We start from the raw sequence: 22,493 nt of genomic DNA, 5'->3' as shown, positions 1-22,493 counted from the left end.
AATGTGTGTTCGCAGTGAAGCTTTTGTTACAGGCTGTGCTAAAGATGTGGTGTGAGCTGAATACAGCAATACACAATCCTAGCACTTGGGAGGCTGGTGCAGGATTATCACAAATTTGAAGCTAGCCTAGAGTAATATTCTGTCTCAAAAGAGAGAAAAAAATGGGCATGGGGGCTCACACCTTTAATCCTAGCACTTGGGAAGGCAGAGGCAAGCCGATTCCTGTGAGGTCATGGCCAGCCTAGTCTACACAGTGAGTTCCAGGCCAGCCAGGAACTATAGAGAGACCCCCCCATCTCAAAAAACAAACAAACAAAAAACACGGGGTGTAGGGGAGGGACAGAGAGAGAACAGTTACCTTGCTGCTCTACAGCCTCCTCCCTTCCCACCCTCTGGGCATCCTCACCCTCTGTCTTCTGATGCTTCTTGTCTAGCTTGAACTCTCTGTGTTCCCCAGGGCCTGGGCGATTAAGGAGCTTGGCAGCTGAGCCTCGACCCAGCAGTTCATCCAGCTTTGAGCGAGCAGGGAGGGGCCCTTCCCTGCGGGACAGGGTGTAGGGAAGGAGTGTGCCATGACATGGGGTTCCCATGTTGCCCCAGCCTTTGAGTTTTTCCCTGGGCCTTAGGCAGCAGCCTGGCCAGGGACTCCCCACTTCACAAGGATCCTTACTGGTCTTCTGTCTTCTTCCTCTCTGCCTTGGGGCTATCTTCAAAACCCAGGGAGGTCATGATGTCATCGCCTTCATCAAACAGCAATTCTTTCTTCCGGATGGGAGTGTCTCCAGGAGTTAGAGGACCAGAAGGACCTAAGAAAGAGAACCAGGGCCCAATGCTTGGTGACTGAAGGGGGTGCGAGGTGGCAACTGTTTCCACCTGCCTGGTTTGTCCAGGGATCCTGACTCTAACCCCACCCCAGGCTCACACATTCACCCCCTTACTCCTGAAGCCTGATAATCAGGTTCTGGACAGGGACCCAGTGGCCTGCCCCGCTGAGGTCTCGGGCTCTGGACTAGAAAGCTGTCAAGACTCTACCCCAGGACCAGGAGTAAGCCTCTCTGTCCTACCTTGGCCTGCAGCCATGCTGGGGCTCTTAGAAGCAGGCTTACTCTCCACTGTGGGTGGCTTCTTGGCAGTTTCTTCCTCCTTATCAGAGAGAAGTCCTGCCAGTGGGTCTTCGAAGTTTCATGGCCAGAAAGAAAGACAAAGGTCAGACTGCTGTCCTTTGCTTCGGAAAAACAAGCCAGGAGCTGAAGTTAAATGGACTCTTCCTTTAATCCCAGCACTCAGGAGGCAGAGGCAGGTGGATTTCTGAGTTCAAGGCCAGCCTGGTCTACAAAGTGAGTTCCAGGACAGCAAGGACTAAACAGAGAAATCCTGTCTTGAAAAAACAACAAACAAAAAAAACCCAACCAACCAACCAACCAAAATCGGATTCTTCAGTATCTACAGAGTGGGGTGGTCTATGGGAGAGGGTAGACACAGAGGGGCTTGAGCAAAGGAGTAGGGAGCTGGGTGAACCCTGGGACTCCTAGAAATGTCCGTAAGGTATGAATCCATTCATAAAGAAAAAGGGAACTTTTCCTTATATTTTAGAAAAGCTTCATTTTGAAGCCTGGCTTCAAAGTCTTTGCAAGTAAGTTTCTCAAACATCCTGGCTGATAGAGCACAGTTAGTTCCTCTGGGAATTCGTGAAGACTAAATCATGACCAGCTCTCTATTCCTCTGACACACACAGAGACTTGGCATTATCATTATCCAGACTGCTCTCAAGTCAAGCGTTCCAGAAAGGGGGAGGATTATGTGTGCACGCGGCATTCCAGAAGAGGGGGGGTGCGGTAGGGGAGATGGGGCTCTGATACCTTCAAAGGAAAACTTCCTGTACTGTAGCCCAAAGCTGCTGGAAGCGGGAGGTGGCTTCTTGGTGGGAATGGCATCTCCTACAGGAAGAAGAGAGAAGGCTGTCATGGAACTGGGCCTTTCCTGTCCAAGGTTTTCCTTGTATTGGAGTCCCAGGGTCAGTGGGCACTTTCTTCTGACAAACTGAGGTTCTTGGCTGTAGGCACAGCCATGGAGGAATCCACACACCCTGGTTCTCACCTGGGCCACTGGAAGGGAGACATGATTGGAAGCTACTTCTACCCCTCACCACCAATCACTCGAGACAGGCTTGGGAGATTTACAAGCTGCCATCAAACTTCTTTTCCTTTTATTGCAGTGTTGTGGGGTGGAACCCAGGATGCCATGCACAGGCAAGTGATCTATCACTGGGCCATATTCCCTAGCCCAACTTTCCATTTTTAAGTAAAAAATGATCCTTTAGCAGCTGCACAAGAAGTGTGCTAGACAGTTTCAGGCCAACTTGACACAAGTTATCTGAGAGGAGGGAACTTCAGTTAATAAAATGCCTCTGTAAGACTGGGCTGCAGGCAAGCCTGTAGAGCAGTGGTTCTCAATCTTCCTAATGCTGGACCCTTTAAAACAGTTCCTCATGTTGTGGTGACCCCCCAACCATAACATTATTGTTGCTGTTATTAATCATAATGTAAATATGACATTCAGGATATCTGATATGCACCTCTTGTGAAAGGGTTGTTCAACCCCCAAAGGGGTCACGACCCACAGGTTGAGACCCACTGCTGTAGAGCATTTTCTTAATTAGTGATTGATGGGGAGGATCCAGCCCACTGTGAGTCATGCCATCCTTAGACTGATGGCCCTGGGTTCTATAAGAAAGCAGGCTGAGCAAGCCATGAGGAGTAAACCAGCAAGTAGCAGCCTTCCACGGCCTCTGCATCAGTTCCTGCCTCCAGGTTCCTGCCCTGTTTGAGTTCCTGTCCTGACTTCTTTCAATGATGAACAGTGATATGGAAGTGCAAGCCCAATAAACCCTTTCCTCCCCAACTTGCTTTTGACCATGGTGTTTCATCACAGCAATGGTAACCTTAACTAAGACAAGAAGAAGGGACCAGACCTTTTCCCCACATAAACACACAGACAACTGGCTCCTTGGCCTCTTCATCCTAGGCATATGTGGTGTCCAATGAGAATGGCTCCCATTTGCTCATAGATTTGAATGCTTGGTCACCAGGGGGTGGAACTGTTTGGCAAGGATTGCAAGGATTAGGAGGTGAGGCCTTGGTGGAGTAAGTGTGCCACTGGGGCAAGAGGGGTCTGGGGGTTGTGGGGGTGGGGGTGGGCTTGGTGTCTGTCTTTCTCCGTCTGTGCGTCAGGATGTAGCTCTCAGCTACTCTGCCAGCACCATGTGTGCCTCCATGCTCCCTGCCATAATAATGGACTAACTCTGAAACTGTAAGCAACCCCCCAGGTACACGGTTGTTTGCTTTTTTTAATAAGAGTTGCCTTGGTCATGGTGTCTCTTCACAGCGACAGAACACTGACTAAGACAGTACAGAAAACTCATAGGACACAAGAGCTAGCCTCCACTTACCTTTCTCATTAGCTGTTAATGTGCCAGCAGGCTTGGGACTGCTAGGCACTTCTTTCCCAGAACCCTTTGCAGTTCCTTTGCCAGAGGGTGGATGAGACTTCATCTGACCAAAGAGATCATCATCCATGCTGTCCAGGTCCTAGGACAGCAGGAAGAGCGAAGCCTGATGTCTGGGAAGGCGCTATGTTTAGGATTCCCCAAAGGTCCCTAAGAGGAGTCTTAGGGTGATGTATTAGGAAGCAGGAGTCCCTGGTCATTGGGGGCAGTCTCTTGAAAAGAACATCAGAGCCACATCCATCCTTTTTCTTTGTTATGCTCAAAGGTCACCATGTGACCAATACACTTCCCTGCTGCCACGGCCTCACCAGAGGCCAAACCAATTCCCGCTCCCAACCTTATCTTGGACACCGAAGCTCCAAAACTGAGCTAAAGAAATGTCATTTGCAATTGAACACTTTTCTGTAGCAACACAGAGCTGACTGGCTTGTGGGAGGAGGGGGAGGAGGGGAGGAAGGGAGCAAGGCTGAGTGCTGAGGGCACCTGGGCACAGAACTGTGAGAGGACAAAGGAAATTGAGGAAATGGAAGCAAAGGCAAGCAGAGTGGGGGAGGGGTGGGAACTGGTTCATGAGACTGCAATGAGACACATGTCACCACAAAGAATGAGAGTGGGGACATGCAACTCCTTGGGGAGAAAAATGGAGACAAGAAGAAAATGGTCACAGAGCTCTACAAGGCTGAAACCAAGAGCTCCGCCTGGGCCTGGGGACTACGGCAGAGCAGGACAAAAGTGCTGCTGGTTGTGAAAAAGGTGCTGAGGCCCAGGCCAAGCTGCCCAGTCACTGTGAGCCTATGTTCTTATCCACAGTTCACAATTTCTCTTAAGAGTCCAGTAAAGATTCATGTCCTGCTTCATCTGATGAGAAGGGAGCTCTCTTGACAGGGGGTTTGGAGGAGACACAGGAAAGGCGAGGAACATACTTTAGAGGAAACATTAATCCTGCTCTACTCCCCAGGTGGAAGCAGGGGATGTCAGGGACCCAGCTAGGAAAGTCTCTGGGTTCCCACTAGAGGCCTGTGGCAGACTTTGCAGGCTCTAGATGCTCAGAGTTATAAAGGAGAAGTTACAAGGACTGGGAAGCCTTGGCTGGGACTGTTGGGGCCCCACACCCACCCCGGCTTTGAAGAGGACAAAGCTATTTTGCTACCTTCATGTTCTGCAGGAAGACCTGTGGGTCTGCATCCGAGACACTGGAGACCTAGTCCGCAGGTGAAGACACAGTGAAACCAACGTTAGTCAGGACCCAGCAGCACTTGGGGGTTCCCCAGCCCCAGTCACACTGCTTTTGCTCAGCAGGGGCAGGGAGCTTACTAATGGGGTGCAAACAGGAGGGTCTCTTACTCTCCAACCTCCAGGGATCAGCTCTTTGAAGTCAAACCTGCCCATTTGTGGAGACCCAGAAAGTGTTCCCAGTGTGTGTTCTCCCAACTGCAGAAGCCATTTCCACCACAAGCCTTCAGGAAGACTACTTCCTGATCACGCAGCCAGACAGCTTGGACTTTCTCATGGGAAGAGGCGATACACAATTCCTACAGTTGGGAGGGCTCTATCATCTAGCTCATTGTTCTGGTGAAGAGGAAATCCATGCTGTTTGGGTCCATTCAGCAGTCCATGGGCATTACTCTACTCTAAGAATCAAGTACAATGCTGGGCATGGCAGCACACCCCTTTAATCCCAGCACCTGGAGGCAGAGGCAAGTAGATTTCTGAGTTCTAGTTTGAGGCCAGCCTGGTCTCCATGGTTAGCTCCAGGCCAGCTAAAGCCACATAGTGAGACCCTGTCTCAAAAACTGTGGGAACAGTACAGGTTGTGTGCTTGTGGGTCTTGTCTTGGGCTGAGTCAGAGGGCTGGGGCTACAAGCCAGCTTGGGCCACACAGAGAAAATCTACCTCAAAATGACACAAAACAACACAAGCCAACTTTGCAGGGACTGCTGAACCTATCTGCGAGCAGCTATTAGGCCACTCCAGTCTCACTGTTTGGGGGACATGCACAAAGGTCAAGGACTGGGGAATGGACCAGGCTCACCTCAGCATCAGCTCCCATCAGCCCTTCAACACTGTCTTTTTGGAGGAACCTGCAAAGAGACAAGGTCGGCAATGACCCGTATGAAGGGGAGGGGAGGGGAGAGGAGGGGAGGGAAGGGAAGGTAGTAGGGGAGGGAGGCAGGCCAGCCAGGTGTAATAGTATACACCTGTTATCCCACCACTTGGAAGCAGAGGCAGAAGGATGAGGACTTCAGGTGACCTCAGGTGCATATCTAACTTTAGGCCAGTTTAGAATACAATGAGACCCTGTCTCACAGAGTTGTGGAGCAGACTACAGTGTCAGAGTGAACTTGGAGCGATTTCTCCAGGGGACCAAGACAGAATAAAAATCTCACAGACAGCTGTGTGTGGTGGCGCACGCCTTTAATCCCAGCACTAGGGAGGTAGAGGCAAGTGGATCTCTGTGAGTTTAAGGCCAGCCTGGTCTACAGAGCAAGTTCCAGTTCCAGGTCAGGTAGGGCTACACAGAGAAATCCTATCTCAAAATACAAAACAAAACAAAAATCCACAGACCACATAATACAGAAATTTTCTCCTTAAATTGTTTTTCTACTTTTTTAAAGCAGGAAGCCCTTTAAATATGAATTGTTAATAATAAATAAACACTGGGGCCGAGGGAATGGTGCAGCCAGCGAAGCAGGGCTCAGCTAGCATTTCAAGCATCCCTGTCTCCAGCACCCATGTGACAGACTGGGCAAGGTCTGGCGTGTCTGCAACCTTAGTGCAGGATGGGGGAGGGGCATGCAAATCCGAGAATCCTAGGCACTCCCTGCCAAGCAGCCCAGCAGTCTGATGAGTGCTGGACACAATGAGAGAGCCGGTCTCAAAAGATAAGGTGGAGGGCACACACACACACACACACACACACACACACACACACACACACACACACACGTTATAGTTAAAGCTGGGCACAGTGGTACATGTCTGTAATCCCAGTATTTGAGAGGCTGAGGCAGAAGGATTGCTCCAAGTTTGAGGCCTATGGGCTCAATGATCAGTACCACTATGGGCTACATGATTAGTACCAAACCAGCCGTGATTACATAGCAAGACCCTGTCTTAAAACAAACAAACAAAAATAAATAAAAGAAAAAAAAAAGACAACAAAAACCCAAATAACATAAACAAAAAAAATGTTTAAAACAAGAGAGAATAATAATTGTTTTTTTGGTTTCTCTCTTCTTTTAAGACAGGATCTCACCAAGTAGCCCTGATTAGCCTGGAACTTCCATGTAGGCCTGACCAGCCTCAAACTCACAGAGATCCATCTGTGTCAACTGGGATTAAAGGCATGCATGCCCCACCCCACCTAGATGGAAAGAAGGTGAAAGGTGGAGTGCTCCTTCTCAAGAGGTTGACCTGAGCCAACCTCTCATTTTGGGAATAAGAAAACCTGGGCAGAGAGATAGGTCCAGGGGGACCCAAGTAACAGATGGAGGCCTTCAGACTCCCGGGGCTGGGTTCCTGGTTCCTTTCCCCCCTCTCAGATTCCATCAATAATCAGAGCTGAGGGGAAAAGTAGAATCTCCCAACATTAACTGCACTGGCCAAGATGGAGTGCAGTGGAGGGAGGGGGCTGGAGAGAGACGTGCCAACAGGGCCTACCTTGCTTTAGCCTTTGAAGGGGGCCACTGAGGTATGCTTGCTGTGTCTTTGGCATGTGAGGCTGGCTCAAAAGGCTTCTCAAGCAGTGCTGCTGGAACAAGGAAAACAAGAAAGACACACCACGCTCTTCAGCCACAACGAAGAGGAAGGTGATTCCTACACTTAGCTGCTTCCTGCACCTTCCCACAGAAAGTGTGGCTTGTTGGCATCACAGCATGCCCTGATGCCATTCCTGAGAAACATGAGTGGAGTGGGTACATTTCCAAGTAGGGAGTCAATCTTAGATGCCAGGAGTGCCAAATGGACAGTTTAACCCACCCCATCTGTGCCACATGAAAAGACAGAGAGACACAATGGCTTTCCATAGTCCTAACTGTAGGTGAAATACATGGGTTCTCCCTGGAAACAGAAGCCTCGACACTCCTGGTGAGCTCTGCACATCCCCTAAGCCCTGTCCCTCAGTGCAGCAACATGGACACAAATAATAAGGCCTAGCTGGGCATGGCGGCCCATGGTTATAATGTTAGCATGAGGGAGTCTAAGAGAGGGGATTTCCTCAAGTTTGAGGCCAGCCTGGGCCATACAGTGAGACTCATCTCAAATATAAATAAATAAACAAATAAATATCCAGCAAGATGGCTCAGCAGGTAAAGGTGCTTGACACTGAGTCTGATGACCTATGTTCAATTCCTGGAACCTACAGACTAGGAATTGTCCCCTGATCTCCACACGTGTGTTATTACACAAGTATACAACACCCTCCAAAAACAAAAAGTAAGAAAATAAACCTAAGAGATATTTTCTTTAAGATTTATTTATTATGCATACAGTGTTTTGTCTGTAGGCCAGAAGAGGGCACCAGATGTCATTACAGATGGTTGTGAGCTTCCATGTGGTTGCTGGGAATTGAACTCAGGACCTCTGGACAAGCAGCCAGTGCTCTTAACCACTGAGCCATCTCTCCAGCCCCCTAAGAGATTTTTTTAAAGAAAGACTATATAAGGAACTTGGGCTGCGAGAAGTAGCTCAGTAAAAGGCACTGTAGGACCCTGGGTTCCACTCCCAGCATTATAAAAAATGTAGGAAAAAAACAAAATAATAGCGTATCTGAGGACTCTTACAGCTCCACAATCAAAAGCCAAGGGCTTTGACCACAAATGAGCAAAGCTCTGAACGGACATCTTGCCAAAGATGATACCTTTAATCCCAGCACTTGGGAGGCAGAGGCAGGTGGATCTCTGTGAGTTCGAGGCCAGCCAGTGAGTTCCAGGACAGGCTCCAAAGCTACACAAAGAAACCCTGTCTTAGCCGGGCGGTGGTGGCGCACGCCTTTAATCCCAGCACTCAGGAGGCAGAGCCAGGCGGATCTCTGTGAGTTCGAGGCCAGCCTGGGCTACCAAGTGAGTTCCAGGAAAAGGCGCAAAGCTACACAGAGAAACCCTGTCTCAAAAAAACCAAAAAAAAAAAAAAAAAACCAGAAACCCTGTCTTTAAAAAAAAAAAAAAAAAAAAAAAAAGTCATAAGCACACTTATGAGAAGACACTCCACAGCATTTGGGAAACATACATCCTAGCCACCCACAGCACGGCCATGACCATGGTGGGGAGAGCTGGGCCTGGTAGCACAGGCTTGTGAGCACAGCTGGTCTGGAAGCAGAATGGAAAGTTAGTGGTTCCCTGAGCTACTCAGTGAGTTCAAGGCCAGCCTGAGCATCACAGTGAGATGAGACCTCGTCACAAATAAAAAGTAATAAACTGACTGGGGATACTGCTCAGTGGTGCAGTGGCTGCCTAGCATGAATCAGGCCCTGGGTTCAATCCCCAGCTCAACAAACAAATAAGCAAGAAAATACAAATCAAATGAAAAACCAAAGCTGGGAAATAAGCATTGGTGGGGAGGAGCCCCTTCAATGCTGCTGGTGCTGCTGGTAGAAATGTAAAACGTATGGCTGCTGTGGGAAACCACTTGACAGGTTACCATAGGGTCCAGCAAGCACCACAGCAGTTTGTGGGAGTTGGTTCTCTCCTTCCCCATGTGGGTCCTGGGGGTGGGACTCCAGTGGTCAGGCTTACACCCTCACTGGCTGAGCCCTCTTGCCAGTCTCCTATGCCCTGCCCAGGGAAGGAGTACTTACTGTCATCTCCCAGGAGGTCACCAAGGACATCATCAATGGAACCTGAAAACAAATGGGCCATCAGGACTTCAGGAGGCAAGAAGAATGACATTTATAAAGAACTCAGACTTCTGCCAGGCGGTGGTGGCGCACGCCTTTAATCTCAGCACTCGGGAGGCAGAGGCAGGCGGATCTTTGTGAGTTCGAGGCCAGCCTGGTCTACAAAGCAAGTTCCAGGAAAGGCACCAAAACTACACAGAGAAACCCTGTCTCGAAAAAACAAAAAAACAAAACAAAAAAAAAGAACTCAGACATCTGTGTTCTGAGTTCTCTGATCCCAGACTTCAGGCTGACATCGATGTTCCCTGGCCACGAGATGATTTCTAATGGCAACAAGCCACAGTGCCTTGGTGAAACCTCAGGTAGAAGTTTAAAAGAACCTTCCCGAAGAATGATGATGACGATTTTTCAGTGAAAAGTTTCTACCCACCTCACCCAAAACATGCAAGGCCATCGGGGCGGCAGTCGCACACACCTTTAATCCCAGCACTTGGGAGGCAGAGCCAGGCTGATGTCTGTGAGTTCGAGGCCAGCCTGGACTACAGAGTGAGATCCAGGACAGTCAGGACTACACAGAGAAACCCTGTCTCGAAAAACAAACAAACAAACAAAAAAAAAACCCACACAAGGCAGCAATCAGTCTTCCAGCCTCTAAGAGGCCGGTATGGTCTTCGGGAAAGCATCCACACCCATGAAAGCCTCTTGGGTCTCTGTACCCGCATCTGACAGCCCCTAGAGCTGGAGGCACAGTGGGGACACCTAGGTGAGCATGTGTGAATGAATTCTCCTATCCCGCTTTCTTCGCCTCTACCACCCTTACCTTCAACCACATGTCCCCAAATTTGGAGCTCAATGAGAAACATTTTTTCTACAGCCTCATTTCTTTATTTACCTGTTTGCTTTTAAATGTTGGGTAGTAGAGTCCACCCTGTGGTCTTCTCCACTAAGGGCTCTGTCCTCCCCACCTCTTTTTCTGGGAGGAGGGTATCAGCAAAGTCCTGCTTCATCGGACAGCCTTCTTGATCTTCTAGGTTTTTATGAGATAGGGTCTCTCTCTACTACATAGATCTCTGGAACTACATAGATCAGCTGGCTTTGAACTCACAGAGATCAGCTTGCCTCCGCCTTCCCAGTGCCAGGATTAAAATGGTGCACTGACATACCTGGCTTTTTTCTTTTTCTTTTTCAAGTTGGAACAGAAATGTGTGTCCTGACATTTGTGTGGAGGTCAGAAGAAAACTTGCAGGAGTCAGTTCTCTCCTTCCACCATTTAGATCCTTGGGATTCAGGTTATCAGACTTGTGGTGAGACCTTTACCTGCTGGGCCTCCTCACTGGCTTTTTTTTGGGGGGGGGGTAAAGGCATATCCCTTTAATCCCAGAACTCTGGCAGAGGCAAGCAGATCTCTGTGTGTTCCAAGACAGCCTGGTCTACAGAGGGAGTTTCAGAATAGCTAGGGCTACACAGAGAAACCCTGTCTTGAAAGCAAAAAAAAAAAAAAAAAAAAAAAAAACAAAAAAAAAAAAAAAAAACATGTACTAAGGGTGATGTTCCATGTCTCCACTCACCTTTCAATCCTTTCTTGGTTTTCAGTGCCTAAAATGGAGGGGAAAAAAGATCACATCATCACATCAACAAAATGCAGCAGTGAGTATGTGCTGGAACTGGGCAAGAAGAACGCTCTGCCTTTCTCCTGACCCCCAGGGAAGGAGCATCAGGCATTACAGGTGAAGCTGTTTTCCTCCAGTTTCAGAGAATGGATTTACTCAGAGACCAGACACAGTCCTTGCTAGCCAGCAAAGCCAGGGTATGGATGGACACCTCTCCTTGAACTTACAGATACCACATGCAAAAGCCACCCGGCAGGTGAAATCAATAACCAGAACGTTTTCTTCTGTTCTGTGTGTCTGATGGGTGTTTAAAATGCTTCCAACAGGAAATGCAAAGGACTCAGAGGCTCAAGAGATAGACTGGCATGGCTCACCTTCAATCCCAGCACTCAGGGAACAGAGGCTGGTGGATCTCTGAATTCCAGGCCAGCCTGGTCTTTCATATAGCAACTGTAGGCCAGCCAGAGCAGCAGTGGGACCCTTGCCTCAACAAAACCAAACCAAAGAACAACAACAACAAAAACAGAGGCTCACGGGAAACTTTGCTCACTGATTAGTTAGTTTTTTTGCAGGGCCTGGGAAGGGTCTCACTGTGCAGTCCTGACGGGCCTAGAGTTTGCTATGTCAAACAGGCTTACCTAGAATTCACAGAGATCTACCTGCCTCTGCCTCTATTTCCAAGTGCTGGGATTAAAAGCCCAACTGAATGCTTAAGGTTTTTCTAATGTGACTTTGCTATGGAGACCATCTCCCAGTCCTTGCCACAAAACTTCTGGAATATTCTATGCAGTCAAAATGTTCATGGTGCAGGGATGGGGTGGGGATTTGTTTATATTTCCACATGTCTTACGCTGTACTCTGCCTACCATCTTGGGCTTTGGGGCTTTCTGCAGCTCCTTTCACAGTACTGTCCAGTCATGTGCATTCTTGCTGAGCAAGTTCATCTTCCCTAGTAGAGAAAATTAAAGTAGCTGTTTAAAAGTGATGAAGCCTCAGCCATCAGGAGCACTTGCTGCTCTTCCAGAGGAGCTGGGTTGGATTTCCATTGCCCACGGGTGGCTTACAACCTCTGTAACTCCCATGGAGGGGAGGAGGGATAAATGGATCTGATGCCCTCTTCTAACCTCCCAGAGCTGGAGAGATGGCTCAGGAGCTAAGAGCACACACTGTTCTTGCAGAAGACCTGAGTTGGGTTCCCAGCACCTGTGTTGGGTAGCTCACAAACTTCTATAACTCCAGCTCCAGGGGGATCCAAGCCTCTGGTCTCCATGGCACCTGTACCCATATATACTTACACACACATTCACATAATTAAAAATAAAATTAAAAAAAATATGTAGTTTAGCTGGACATGGTAACATAATCCTGAAATACCAGAACTTGGGAAAGGAAGGTGGAAAAATTAGGAGCTCAAGGTCATCCTCAGCTACACAGAAAATTCAAGGCCAGCCTGGGCTATGTAAGTCTCAGAAACAAACAAAAACCCAAAACAATAAATAAACAAATAAATAAATAAAAAACAAACAAAAAAACAGCATTTACCAGTGCTTGACCCTAAGGTTGTTAAGAATCCTATAAGAGGTCAAAACCTAGCCAGGCGGTGGTGGCACACACCTTCTATCTCAGTGCTCAGGGACAGAGGCAGGCGAATCTCTTGTGAGTTTGAGGCCAGTCTGGTCTACAGAGGAAGATCCAGAACAGCCAGGAATAGGTCAGTGAATAATGATGCTTTTTGCCACCATGCCTTGCTGTGGGATGATCCTTCTGTATGCTGGGAATATGTATTACTCCCATCGGTTAATAACAAAGCTGTTTGGCCTATAACAAGGCAGGATAAAGTTAGACAGGACAATCAAACTGAGGACTGGGATGAAGAAGGGTGGGGTCAAGAGAGACTCCAGCAAGCTGCCCAAGAAGCAAGATGCCAGAGGACTGGTAAAGCCATGGGCCACGCGACAATACATAAATTAATAGAAATGGGTTAATTTAAAAGTAAGACCTAGTTAATAATAAGCCTGACCTATTGGCCGAGCATTTTGTAGTTAATATAAGCTTTTGTGTGTTTAAAGACTGAGCGGTCAAGACAGAAAAACTCTGCCTCTGTTTACAATGCCTTACTACGTGAGTTGGATCCTCAGAACACATGTGGAGGGGAAACTGAGTCCTGAAAGTTTTCCTTTTACCTCCATGTACAACTATGTTCCACCCACCCACCAAATAAGTGCAATTAAAAAAAAAAAAAAGAAAGAATTCCAGAGCTGGGTATGGTAACACATATTTAGCTTTAATTCTAAAACTTGGGAGGCTGCAACAGGAAGAGCTATGTAACAAGACTTAGTCAAGAAAGAAAAATAAGAAAGAAAAATCAACTGGGCAGTGGTGGCGCACGCCTTTAATCCTAGCACTCTGGAGGCAGAGGCAGGCGGATCTCTGTGAGTTCAAGACCAGCCTGGGCTACAGGACAGCCAGGGCTGTTACAGAGAAACCCTGTCTCAAAAAAAGAAAGAGTGGGGCTGGAGAGATGGCTCAGAGGTTAAGAGCACTGACTGCTCTTCCAGAGGTCCTGAGTTCAATTCCCAGCAACCACATGGTGGCTCACAACCATCTGTAATGAGATCTGGTGCCCTCTTCTGGTCTGCAGTCATATATGCTGTATACATAATAAATAAATAAATCTTTAAAAAAAAAAAAAAGAAAGAGTGAAAGAGCGAGCTGGCTGGGGGAGCTGAAGAGAAGCCTCAGCCATCAGGAGCACTTGCTGCTCTTCCAGAGGAGCTGGGTTGGATTTCCATTGCCCACGGGTGGCTTACAACCTCTGTAACTCCCATGGAGGGGAGGAGGGATAAATGGATCTGATGTCCTCTTCTAACCTCCCAGAGCACTTCATGCATGTGGCACACAGACAGACATGCAGACAAAACACCCCTACACATAAAATAAAAATAACTTTTAAAAAAAAGAAGAAAAAGACATAGTGCCTCATGCTTGTAATCCCAGCCTTCGGGGCCTAAGCAGGATTGCTTGAGTTAGGGGCCAGCTTTGACCATACAGTGAGTTCTTGGGCTAGGGTGAGCTCCTGTCTCAAGAAACAGTGTGTGTGTGTGTGTGTGTGTGTGTGTGTGTGTGTGTGTGTGTGTGAGAGAGAGAGAGAGAGAGAGAGAGAGAGAGAGAGAGAGAGAGAGAGAGAGGAGAGAGAGAATATATGAGAGAATACATGAGAAAGAGAGAATATGAGAATTCCCTATCTACTTATTGGGTTTTCCTTGGCTTGGAGAGTACTTGGAAAAGGCAGTCCACATCCTTTACCCTGGAAGAGGATGCTGAAGTCACAAAGAACCATGTGGGAATGGTACCACATCTTGGCCCGTTTTACCAAGAAACTCTGCCGACCATTCGTAGGCAGCATCCAGCAGAAAGCGTGAGAGTGAGCTCTGGTTTCTCCTTTCAGATGACAAACATTTCACCCTGGAAACATTTTTCTAGCATTTCCTCCCTTTTCCACTTCACCCAAACCCACCTTCACGTGCCTAGGAAGAAAGGCGGCTGTGGCGCTCATCTGTTTTCCCGGTGTGTCTAGCCTCTTAGTAAAATGCAAAGTGTGTCTGGGGTTGATGACACTGGGGAATGCTTGTGTCTCCCCCGTGCAATGGCAACTTTAGCGACCTACAAGTCCAAACGCATTCTGGCTCATATCACATCAAGGAATTTCTGCTATCTCCTAAGCATCCCGTCGCAGCTTCCCAGGTGGTGGGGCATTTTCTAGAAGCGGCTTGTAAGGGCCGAAGGGTCCTAGAATAACGTCGAGTCTTCACACCGAGTCAACCAACTCCATGAAGACATTTGAAAAGCCGCAAGCCCGCCCCTCAGCCACAGCGGTTCCGGGAGTGTCGCGCCAGGCCAGGCGTGGTGCCCCTCAATGTTCCATCCCCCGCGCGCCCATCCCGTGCTTCTCCTAGTCCCTGAGGACCCTGTTACGAGTCGTCCTTTCAGAAACACGGCCACGGAAACCCAGCCCAACCACAGTCCCGGATTCCGACTCCACTCAGTCCGCCCCTTTCCGCCAGGCCTACCACCTCTGCGCCAGCGACATTCCCACCTCGCCGCCTCCGGCCTCAAATAGAAGGCGGCGTGAAGCATTCTAGGAACTGTAGTCCGCGCCCCGCTCACTTGCGGGTCGAACCACAAGAGGTATCAGGAAGAACTACATTTCCCAGCGTGCTCCGCGGTGGGGCGCTTCTCCAGGCAGGGCGTCAGTTGGATGCTCCTTGAGTTGCTAGGAGCTGTCTCCACGGCGCCACTCCGGTGAGGAGCAGGGATAGCAAGCCCGGTTCCTCTCGCTATGAGGGCTGATTGATGACAGTAACCTTCTTGGTCATAGATAAGGTCAAAGTTGCGCTATCAGAAAACCCAAAACCATCAACAAAGACACACAGTGGACTTGCCAAGCCCGGAATCACAGCATTTGTAAAGCCTAGACTGGACCAAGGTCAAAACTGGCTGTAGAACAAATTTGAGGCCAGTTACATAATAGCGTCTCAGAACTACGATTAACATATTTTCCTGGGTGTACTTATTACAGATTTTTAAAAAGACAGAGTCTCACTATATAGCACTATCTGTCCTGGAACTCACTATGTAAACCAGGTTGGCCTCGAATTCATAGAGATCCCCATGCTTCTGCCTCTCAAGAGGTAGGATTAAAGGTCTGCACTATCATGCCTATCTCATTACAGATTTAAATATAAGATTTTATTAAAGTGTTCGCAGGCCATCAGTATCCAACCGTAATTTGCAAGCTGTGGTCCTGAGAAAAACCTCCTATCCCTATTTCTACAGGGCTAGGTAGTAATACAGGCTAAAGGTTATTGTCAGGAGCTAAAGGATACAAGTCGTTTAGATAAACCCATAGCAACTGAAAATGGAATATTTATCAACCAGTAGCAGGCAGTCTTTTAAAAGATAATTTTAATTATTGTTTGTATGTGTGGGTTTTTGCGTGAGTGCAATGCTCAGAGGAGTCAGAGGTGGGCATCACATTCCTAGGAGCTGGAGTGACAGGCAGTTGTGAGCTTCGGAAATGGGTGCTGGGAACCCAACTCGAGTCCTGTGCATGAGCAGTATCTTAGTTTGGGTTTCTATGGCTATGAAGAGACACGATGACCACAGCAACTCTTATAAAGGAAAAACATTTAATTGGTATGCCTCACATTTTCTGTTAGTCTATTGTCATCATGCAACATGGTGGTTTGCAGGTGGACATGGTGCTGGAGAAGTAGCCAAGTGTCCTACATCTTGACTTGCAGGCAACAGGAAGTGTCCTGTATCACTGGTGTGGCTTGAGCATATATGAGACCTTAAATCCACAGTGACACACTTCCTTCAACAAGACCACACCTACTCCAACAAGGCCACACCTCCTAACAGTGCCACTCCCTTTGGGGGCCATGTTCCTTCAAACTGCTACAAGCAGTATGCCCTCTTAATCACTGAGCCATCTCTACAGGGTATAAGTGGCCATTATATGGAAGATAATGTGTACTGTCTTAAAAAAAAACACTATTAAAGCCAATCATACTGTAGCAAAATAGATTCAGAATTCCTCTTAATATTTATTGTTTCTCATTACTTTTTTTTAATATTTATTTGTTTATTATGTATACAGTGTTCTGCCTACATGTGTCCCTGCAGTCCATAAGAGGGTACCAGATCTCATTCAGGTGGTTGAGAGCCACCATGTGGTTGCTGGGAATTGAACTCAGGACCTCTGGAAGAGCAGTCAGTGCTCTTAACCACTGAGTCATCTCTCCAGCCCCTTAATATTTTAAAATTATGTTTTGTCTTAGTTGGAATTTCCATTGCTGTGAAGAGACACCATGACCATGGCAACTTTTATAAAGGAAAACATTTAATTGGGGCTGGCTTACAGTTTCTGCAGTTTAGTCCATTATCATCATGGTGGGACATGCAAGCAGACATGGTGCTGGAGAAGGAGCTGAGAGTACTACATTTTGATCCACAGGCAGTAGAAGGAAAAACTGTCACACTGCCCAGACATGAGCTTTTAAAACCTCAAAGCCTGCCTCCCCAGTGACACACTTCCTCCAACAAGGCCACACCTACTCCAAGGCCACACCTCCCTGTGAGCCAAGTGTACACACACACACACACACACAACCACATGTGTTCCTGTGTACGTTGAAGGGAGACGGCAAGTGAGTGCACTCATGGAGGTCAGAAGAAAGTTTCTACTGCCCTGGAGTTACAGCAGTTGTGGGAAGCCTGACGTGGACACTGGGGACTAAATTTGGGTCCTTTGGATGGAGAGTTGGCTCAGTGGTTAAGTTTGAAAGACTGATTCCCAAGACACATGGAGGCTCGCCACCTCCTTAGGCACCAAGGAATGTGGTGTACAGATGAACATCCAGGGCAAAATACTCACACACATAAAATAATAAAAATAAATCTAAAAATAATGTAAACTTGGTTTCTCTGAAAAAGTAGTGGGTAATTTTTTTTGTTTGTTTTGTTTTTGGAGGAAGGGTTTCTCTGAACAGCCCTGACTGTCCTGGAACTCAATTTGTAGATCAAGCTAGCCTCAAACTCAAAGATCTGCTTGCCTCTGCCTCCGAAGTGCTGGGATTAAAGGCCACCACCACTTGGCTTAATTTTGAGTTTTATGTTTATGTTTAGATCAAATTCACCCTCCACTCTACATCCCCCAACTCCTCCTATATCCCCTCCCCACCTGTTCCCTCCCAGCTTCATGTGCTCTTTCCTAAAACCACTGCATTCACTAGTGCCTCCAGTAAGTGCAGGACACTGGAGCACTGGCTCCAGGAATCAGGGGAAGAATTCTGGAATAAAACCGGCGCTCCCTCTCCCATCGGCCATCAAATGCCAAAAGCTTCTCAGCCAGGGGTGGGCCTTTTGAGCCTCTCTACGTCCATGTTGAAAGCTTGGCTGGCTTGCTCTTGTGAGAGCAGTAATAGCCACAGTGAGTTCATCTGTGCGACCTCCCATCATGGTTGGAAAGCACTGTTTGCAGCAATCCCCACTACTTCTACCACTTTGACAAAGATCCCTAGCCTTAGAGTGTGTGTGTGTCCCATTTAGGACTGAGCACTTCCATAGCGCTGTCTCGGTATTGCCATCTATTGCAAAAAGAAGCTTCTAATGAAGTTAACCTGTAGACGAATTTCTAAATGGTCTTATTATATAAAAAACATGGAGCCAAATATAGGGGTGAAAGCATTACAAAGATCAGGGAAATAGGAAGGGCCACCAGCCAACCTTACCTCACCAACTCTACAGCTTCCAAATGTGAGCTACTTCCTGTCTACCCACACCTTTGTATGCCTTGCTTTTCTGCCCTGTTATTGGCTCTTAGCCCAGCTACCTCACTTCCTTGTCACTGTCTGTCTGTACAGACCTCCAGGTCTCTATAGTTGGTACTGGGATTAAAGGCATGTGTCACCACACTTGGCTGTTCCCTAGTATGGCCTTGAACACACAGAGACCCTGCCTGCTAAGTGATTGGATTAGGGTGTGTGCTGAATGACTTTATTTATCAAAGCACAAATAAAACATCACCACATTTCAGCACAAATAAAACATCACCACATTTCCCTTTTGTCTAATAAAAATACTGGCAGGTGAGAGAGATTTGTCCTGACCGCAGGCCAGGGGGGACACAGGAAAACTTTCAGCTACAAATGGCGCCAAAATGTGGGACCTAAAACCTGAGAAAGCTTAAAAAAAAATAAAAAGATTCTAAAACGGAGCTAAAACCAGCTTCCTAATTGTATCTCTCAGGCTAGCCATGAGCTACAGTATGGCGGGTTCCCAGTGGCCTGTGGGCTTGAGTGTAGCCTGGCAGATTTCCACCGCGGTAGAGTGGTATCTCCAAGCCGCACAGTGCACTGCGTTGTGATAGATTTAGCTTTTGCTAGTACAGGAAAAAAAAAAAAATGAGGTTTCTGGGCTACACACCGCTGGATGGAAGCAGAGATCCACTGCTTCCCATAGTCAGCGGTGAGTCTGGTTCCCCCAGAGCTTGTGGTAAACGTAGTTCTGCCATGTTGGGAAGCTGAGGTGGGTGGAGCCAGCAGCCAAAGCTGCCATTTCAGTCCTAGCAATGCTGCAGTTTAAAGCAACAGATTCACAATAAGGCAGATTCAGATGGAACAAGACTTTAAATGGTTTACAGTGTGCGTAAAAATATATGTAGGCTTGGAAGAGAGAAGAAAATGAATATAGACAGTTATATAAAGAAATAGTTTTATAAAATAAGTCTTTAAAGAGACAGTAAAGGTAGTATAAAAAATAAGCCACATTAAGATGGATATTACACAGAGAATCTGGATTGTGTTGTCTTTGGTATTTTTAACTGCAGAAAGAGATTTGATTGTAGAGGCTGCTAAATTAAGCCAATATATATCTTTTAAAGGTATCTTGACTTCAAAATTTGGATCTAAAGATACGTTGCTTTGGAAAGGAGGCTCTGCTTTTGTTTCCACAGGAAGCAAGAGGCTATGGATTTGTTCAAGATTAAGATACATCAGGTTTGACCAGCCAAGACCCCCTGAAAGGTCTCCGATGACACCATGGCCCAGATCTTCCAACATCCAAAATAAACTACAAGGCAACTGGTTCAGAGAATACAGTGTCACAGACTACTCCAGTCAGGACTTGACCATAATCCTAAAATTTTTTTTGTGTCCCCATAAGATTACCAGTGCCCTCTATCAGCAGGAAGTAGCCTAGAAAACTACACCCACATTCCCAAAAAATAGATTATGGATATTTGTCTTTGTTTAGGTAATTGGTTACAAATTGTTATTAGTTATAATCAATATCTTTCGAAAAGAAGAAAGGGGGATATGATATGGAAATATAGGATATAGATGATAGGATAAAAGGGTGGATTGTTGAACCTACTTTTAAAGAGCAACTTGTTTACAATGTTTTACATTGGCATAGATTTTAGTTTATTGATACAAATTTAAAGTTAATTTTTTTATACTATATATATACTTCTACTCTTGTTTAAGGTATTATGTCTGTGCAGCTCATTTAAATTGTAATGGATAATTAAGAAATACAGACTAGGGCTGGAGAGATGGCTCAGAGGTTAAGAGCACTGACTGCTCTTCCAGAGGTCCTGAGTTCAATTCCCAGCAACCACATGGTGGCTCACAACCATCTGTAATGAGATCTGGTGCCCTCTTCTGGCCTGCAGAGATACGTGCAGACAGAATACTGTATACATAATAAATAAATAAATCTTTAAAAAAAAAAAAAAAAAAAAGAAATACAGACTAATAATTAGTCTTCTATGATTATCAAACTTATAGTCATGTTAGTTAAATTTTCTAGGTATACATAGATATATTTCAATTAGGTAGGTAATCTTCAAACACTTCAAAGACCTACAGAATATGGCATTTAAAATGTTTTTAAAAACTTAGACTTTTTAGACAGTGAGACACATCTGCTCCTGGCAGCATAGATTTATTTCAAAGAGAAAGATGGGAATTGAAGACACTCCATATGGAGTTTATCTTCTTCTTGGCAAAAAATAGCCATTTGGGCAAGAAACTGTTCTTGCCTGGACTGCTTGACAAAATGTTGTATCAACTGGACATTCAGGACCCATAGGAAGGTGACCACTGGACTTTGCAAGGTAAAATGGTCCTTCAGGTTCCTACTTTGCAAAAGAAACAGTCAGACATTCTACAGGACACAGAGAGAAGTTACTGAGAGACTCTAGACCTATGGGTTGAAGATGGATGCCCCAACATTACAGAACTCTGGGTGACTGTCCAGACAGGCAGCTGTCTCTGTCATTTCCAGAATTTTGGAAGTTGCTTACAATGCATTTCCTGTTTATTGAGGTAATATTGTATCCTTCTGAGGTCTTTGATGTAGTTGAAGACTAGATAGCTATAATTTTCCTTAGTTATGATAAAAGATAAGTTAGATATGAAACCTTAGACTCACAAATATAGGATAAATAGAATATTTTCTTTAGTTTTGCCAAATACAAATAGACTATATATTGTAAGTGTAATTCTTGCTTGATAATTGTTCTATTATATGTAATTTTACTATGTTAAAGTTAAAATCTTCCCTTTTGATTAGACATAAAAGGGGAAGTGCGGGGTTGGGGATTTAGCTCAGTGGTAGAGCACTTGCCTAGCAAGTGCAAGGCCCTGGGTTCGGTCCTCAGCTCTGGAAAAAAAAAGGGCGGGGAAAGTACTGTGGAATGTCATTCTGTACGCTGTGAATGTGTGTTGCTATGATTGGTTGAAAATTAAATGATGGTTGGCCAGTAACCAGGCAGGAAGTATAGGCAGGATAAGCAGACAAGGAGAATTCTGGGAAGAGGAAGGCTGAGTTGGGAGATGCCAGCCAGCCATTCAGCATGTAATGGCACACAGGTAAAGCCATGGAACACGTGGCAACATATAGATTAACAGAAATGGGCTGAGTTTAAGTGTAATAGCTAGTCAGTAGTTAGCCTGAGCTAATGGCTGAGCAGTTTTAATTAATATAAGTCTCTGTGTGTTTACTTAGGTCTGAGTGGCTGCAGACTGGGTGGGACACAGGAAAACTTCAGCTACATTAACCCAAATTTATTTATTGATTGATTAGTTTTTCAAGACAGGTTTCTCTGTGTCCTGGAACTTGCTCTGTAAACTAGGCTGGCCTTGAACTCAGAGATCCACCTACCTCTGCCTCCCAAGTGCTGGGATTAAAAGTGTATACCACTGCCTGACAAACAAAATTTAAATGGTTAAAGCAAAACTAAACCAAACCACACTAGAATCTAGGAATTTGCAGCCATTAAAAACTAGTTTATAAAAAACTAGTTTAAAAAACTAAAAACAGGGTTTGTAGTACTTTTACCATTATAGACCACAGGAGTTTTTTAAAAATTCAGTAAGCTCCCAAGTGATGATAGCACACATCTTTAATCCCAGCACTCAGGTGCAGAGGTAGGCAGATCTCTGAGGCCAGCCTGGTCTACAGAGTGAGTTCCAGGACAGCCAGGGCTACACAGAGAAACCCTGCCTTGAAAATAACAAAGTAAACAGACAAAATCTTCAGTAAGTTGGGGCTGGAGAGATGGCTCGGCAGTTTTAAGAGCACCAACTGTTCTTCTAGAGGACCCACATGGTTCCAGGGGTCCGCCACTACATGTGGTACAGACATACACACTGGCAAAACACTCATATACATAAAATACAAAATAAAAATTAAGAAAAATTCACAAGGATAGACAGATAAAAGCAAAATCTCATATATATTCTTTAATTTTACATTTACTCACGTGTGTGTAGCACCCACACACCACAGCATGTGTGGAGGACAGAGGACAACTTCCTGCAGTTGGTTCTCTCAAAAAAAAGAAAAAATAATAATAAAATAAAACAAAGACCGACCTGTAGGAAGGCAGGCTGACGCAAGGCTTTTCAGTCCCTGATTAAAGGACAAAGGATCGCTAGAGGACTTGGCAAGGTCTGGTCTAGGGCTGGACCAGGGC

At 46.3% G+C, this 22,493-nt stretch overlaps 1 protein-coding gene and 1 non-coding gene across 13 annotated transcripts in view; both read right to left on the bottom strand.

The window, feature by feature from the left end:
- Fbf1 (Fas binding factor 1) overlaps positions 1–15,091 on the bottom strand; it is a 31,862-nt gene extending 16,771 nt beyond the window's left edge. For 2 of the 12 annotated variants that reach the window (XM_052757404.1, XM_052757409.1), the window contains exons 1-11: positions 14,466–15,090; positions 10,907–10,934; positions 9,300–9,341; positions 7,166–7,256; positions 5,538–5,586; positions 4,656–4,706; positions 3,449–3,587; positions 1,860–1,937; positions 1,065–1,172; positions 671–806; positions 407–540 (exon numbers count right to left, since the gene is read on the bottom strand). In XM_052757404.1, coding sequence (XP_052613364.1) covers positions 407–540; positions 671–806; positions 1,065–1,172; positions 1,860–1,937; positions 3,449–3,587; positions 4,656–4,706; positions 5,538–5,586; positions 7,166–7,256; positions 9,300–9,341; positions 10,907–10,934; positions 14,466–14,504 — 895 coding nt within the window. In that variant the 5' untranslated portion in view covers positions 14,505–15,090. Of the gene's footprint in view, positions 1–406; positions 541–670; positions 807–1,064; positions 1,173–1,859; positions 1,938–3,448; positions 3,588–4,655; positions 4,707–5,537; positions 5,587–7,165; positions 7,257–9,299; positions 9,342–10,906; positions 10,935–11,814; positions 11,898–14,465 lie in introns of all 12 variants that reach the window. The other 10 variants (XM_052757407.1, XM_052757408.1, XM_052757406.1 and 7 more) reach the window with 10 other exon arrangements.
- LOC128123562 (small Cajal body-specific RNA 4) lies at positions 10,243–10,370 on the bottom strand. The gene has a single exon (XR_008222737.1). It is a non-coding gene; the product is annotated as a small Cajal body-specific RNA 4 (non-coding RNA).
- Positions 15,092–22,493: the final 7,402 nt, after the last annotated feature.

This window comes from Peromyscus californicus, unplaced genomic scaffold (genome assembly GCF_007827085.1).
Source record: "Peromyscus californicus insignis strain IS unplaced genomic scaffold, ASM782708v3 Scaffold_3__1_contigs__length_106647218, whole genome shotgun sequence".
NCBI lineage: Eukaryota > Metazoa > Chordata > Mammalia > Rodentia > Cricetidae > Peromyscus > Peromyscus californicus.
The sequence above is the reverse complement of the archived record's forward strand: the minus strand, read 5'-3'. Positions and strand labels throughout refer to the sequence as shown.